We start from the raw sequence: 3960 nt of genomic DNA on the forward strand, positions 1-3960 counted from the left end.
GCTGAGTTTTGACGTGGCGTGGGGGGGGGGGGGGGGCGGTGCCTGGGGGATGTCCTCCACCATGGCCAATGCAGGAGATTGGACTGGATAACCCACAATGCCCCTGGTGGAGCTTCACAGCCATCAATCTCTTACAGGGTAGAGTTAAGGGGATCTACAAAAGGGCTCACTGCAGGAATGGGGCAGAGTTAAAGACATGCAAGGTAGCAGGGGATGTTGATGAGGGCAGAGTTAAGGGTACTCACAGCACTCCAGCTCAGTCATCAGTGTTGTAGGGAGCCCAGGCTACACACACGCATGGACACACACGCACATGGATGCACACACACGCACAAACCCCTACCCTGGCTTGTAGCAGTGGGCTGCACTTAGCACCCAACTCTTGTCAATCAGGACACCCCCGCAGTGAAGTTGCCCCCCTCTGAAGAGGCCAACTTGCCAGGGCCGTCTGCAGGGGTAGCCTCCGATGATCCGCTCGCTCTCCCCATTAACTGCAACATGGAAAAGCAACCAGGTCAGGATGGCATTGGGTACTTCAGAGCTGGCACTGCCCAGTTCATACCAGTGGAGGACTGGGCCCCATCTCTGCCCCACCCCCCAACAGAATTAGTCAATCCTCTCTTTGCCATCCAGTCTGCCCCATCAAAATCTCCTGGGCAACAGGGCCCAATATCAGGCCTCCCTCTTCCCTTCCCCAAACTCTCTAGATTTGACTTCCTGTCCTACAGCCCACCACTTCCTCTCACAACTACCCATAGTTGGAGCAAAGCATGGTTGGGAGAGATGAGCTGCAGTCAGGATGATTCCTAGAGGGGCTCTGCTGGAAGGACCAGGAACTGGGAGCTCCCTCTAGTGGGCCCCTTCTAAGAATCAGCCTGTTCATTGGGTCGCATTTCATAACATGTATGTGAACAGCACATAATGTGTACAAGCGCCCACAACTGAGTCTTAGAAGGGCCCCATTAGAGGGACAGAAACAGGAAGTTCTCTGAAGTGGGGCCCTTCTAGGAATCAGCCTGTTCATCTCTATGGCCCAAAGGGTGAACCAGGCCTGGAGGAGAGAGACAAGAAGAAGGCAGTCTGAGTCCTAGTGGGGCTCTACTGGGGGGACCAGGAACAGGATGTCCCACCAACCAGCCCTTCTAGGAATGTGTGTACCCCTCAGTTTGTCTCTCCTTCTGTGCCCCATGCCAACACGATAGTGTAGACACCAAAAATCTGACTCAGAACTGTAGGGAGGTGTCTCCAAGCACAACCTGAACCCCCCCTCGCCTGTGGGCAGATACCTATGGCCTCTCATTCAAGGAACCAAAGAGGGCTCATGCCTTTCAAACACCGCTGGAGAAGGAAGTGTTGAAGCTACCCATCTTTTTAGATAATAGCCAGCTTGTTAGAGAACCCACCCAGAAATTAGGAGAAACAGGTTCAATAACATCCAGAGCCCAAGAGAGTTCAAGCTCTCAGGGAATGGACCTGTCCATGCCAGGAATACCAGGTTGCATTCCTAACAACCCCTCAGCAAGCTACCATAGAGAGGCTGGGGTCACACCAGCTATCAGGCAGAGTCTGGGTCTTCTGGCCAAGGGTGAGTAGTATCATGGTCAGGGAGGAAGGTAGATCAGAGCCGGGAGGCCCAAACTGGGCGGGAATAGGCTGTATGTACGTACACATAAGACAAGTCCCACAGGAAGTGAGAGGGGTTTTATATCCCTCCTATTAGGGGCTTATGGTACCTATAGGTCCCCTCTGATCACCTGACTCGTGGTTAATATGGGAGGAACCAGACTAGTCTGGGATTAGCATCTGACCAGTTATGTGGTGGTACCAAGGACCAACATCTGCTGGCCCGGCTGCCCAGGGTTCTAATCTCTATGGTCCTAATAGCCCAGAGAGTGGAAGGAAGGGAATGCTGGCTGTGTGGCCTAGTGGTGAGAGGGCATACCTGTTCTGGAAGAGTTTGGTGAGCCAGTTCTTGTTTCCCAAGTCATTTCTGTTAATTACCATAAGAAAGAGTCATTAGACAAAACAGAAGCCTAGCACCTCTCAAGTACATTGCCACCCACACAGCAGAAGGCAGACTATTTTTGACCCAAAGATGCATTAGCTCATTCCCATGGACTCACCTGCAGATACCAGAGGCAGCACCAGTAGGACCAGTAGCCACAGGCTTGTGAGAATGAAGGGCTGAACTGGGGGTATCTTCCTCTGTAACATGGCTATGCGGGGGGGCACAGGAAGAGGACAGTTAATGGGGAAAGGGCTGGAGAACCCATAGCAGACTTCCACCCACCAAGCCATACACAGCTAATCCTGCATTCTGATTGGTCTGTACCAGGGGTGGGCAATTATTTGGGCTGGAGGGACACTTAACAAGGCTGGTGAGCTGCTGCAGGCCAGGGTGGGTGGGAAGGGGTGGTGATCCAGCATGGTGCTGTGTCGGGGTTGGGAATTGATCCTATTTGACCCCAGCCCACCTGACCTACACCCACTGCCAGGGCTGGCAGGTGAGTGGGTTGTCCATGGAGACTGGCTGGGGAACCCTGCAGGCAGAGTGTGCTCAGCCAGGTGGATGGGAAGGGGCTGTGGGTGGGGAGCAGTGCTGTGGAGCAGGACAGGTGGGCAGCGCCAGGACTGAGAACACGGGATGGTGACAGTGCAGGTCTGGGGCCCAGGGCAGAGCCATGATCCAATCCCTCCACATCCCTGCAATGGGCATCGGTTCTGTGGGTAGGGGCATGTGGGGAGCAGATTGCAGCTCTGCCCTCAGTCCCAGCCCCACGCTATCACTGCCCTAGCCCTGGCCCTGCCCACCTTTCTTGCTCACAGATGCTGCTCCCTGCCCACGCATGGCCCCATCCCATCCCATCCCATCCACCTGACCAAGCACACACTGCCCAAAGGGATCCCAGGCCAGTCTCCATGGAGACCCCACTTGCCTAACCCATCTCGGGTGCCTGGGCAGCATCTGCTCCTGGGGGGCAGGGGCTGCCAGAAAGCTGAGCCCGGCCACCTCCCATGCCCAGTGGCCCCACTGCCTGGCCCCACAGACTACAGTTCCCAGTATGCCCAAGAGCTGTGCACAGAGACAGAACAGGCTGTGCCAGGTGGCACCTCCATGCCCAGGGGTGGTGGGACTGGATGCACACACCAGATCCTGGGCTGTGGGCCATATTTGCCCACCCCTGGTCTATATCAACCCACACTGATGACATATGAGGGAAACAGGTGAGTGATGCCATAGCAGGGTCTTATCCATGGCTCTCTACTTTTATCTGCCCCACCAAGAGCTGGTGGGGGGCTAATAGTTGCTTAGTCAGTGGTGGGACTGGGAGAAGATGGGGTTGGGACAAGGGGCCCCAAGGGAACCTGGAGGGGCTTTAAGAGGGTCAGAAAGATGCAGTGCCAAGGGAAGGTGACTGGCTTCCCAGTAGCCAAACTAGGCCGGATTCCACCCTCCATGGTGTTTACAGCAATGGATTCCCATGGATTTAGCTCAGGGTGAGAAATGGGGCAGGGTCAGAGGGATCAGGATATAGCCCCCCTGACAACTGATTGAGGAGGCTAAAATGATGAGCTACATGGGAGCCAATGAGATTGCTCCTAATTTTTATGGGAGAATTTGTAACAGAATCAGTCCTATGGGGAAGGGGCTCATACATCCTCTTCATAGATTCATAGATTGAAGACCCCCAGGGCAGGGGAGAGCACCACCTCCCTTGGGAGCCCGTTCCAGACCTTGGCCACTTGAACTGTGAAGAAGTTCTTCCTAATGTCCAGTCTAAATCTGCTCTCTGCTAGCTTGTGGCCATTATTTCTTGTAACCCCCGGGGGCGCCTTGGTGAATAAAGCCTCACCAATTCCCTTCTGTGCCCCCGTGATGAACTTATAGGCAGCCACAAGGTCGCCTCTCAACCTTCTCTTGCGGAGGCTGAAAAGGTCCAGGTTCTCTAGTCTCTCCTC

At 54.7% G+C, this 3960-nt stretch overlaps 1 protein-coding gene across 1 annotated transcript in view; it reads right to left on the minus strand.

The window, feature by feature from the left end:
• Positions 1-3960, minus strand: part of LOC102369547 (trypsin-like) — an 18390-nt gene that overhangs the window by 8669 nt on the left and 5761 nt on the right. Inside the window, exons 2-4 of the mRNA XM_014518483.2 lie at positions 2124-2216; positions 1943-1990; positions 344-491 (exon numbers count right to left, since the gene is read on the minus strand). Coding sequence (XP_014373969.2) covers positions 344-491; positions 1943-1990; positions 2124-2214 — 287 coding nt within the window. The 5' untranslated portion in view covers positions 2215-2216. The remainder of the gene's footprint in view (positions 1-343; positions 492-1942; positions 1991-2123; positions 2217-3960) is intronic.

Source organism: Alligator sinensis, unplaced genomic scaffold, assembly GCF_000455745.1.
Source record: "Alligator sinensis unplaced genomic scaffold, ASM45574v1 scaffold527_1, whole genome shotgun sequence".
Taxonomy (NCBI): domain Eukaryota; kingdom Metazoa; phylum Chordata; order Crocodylia; family Alligatoridae; genus Alligator; species Alligator sinensis.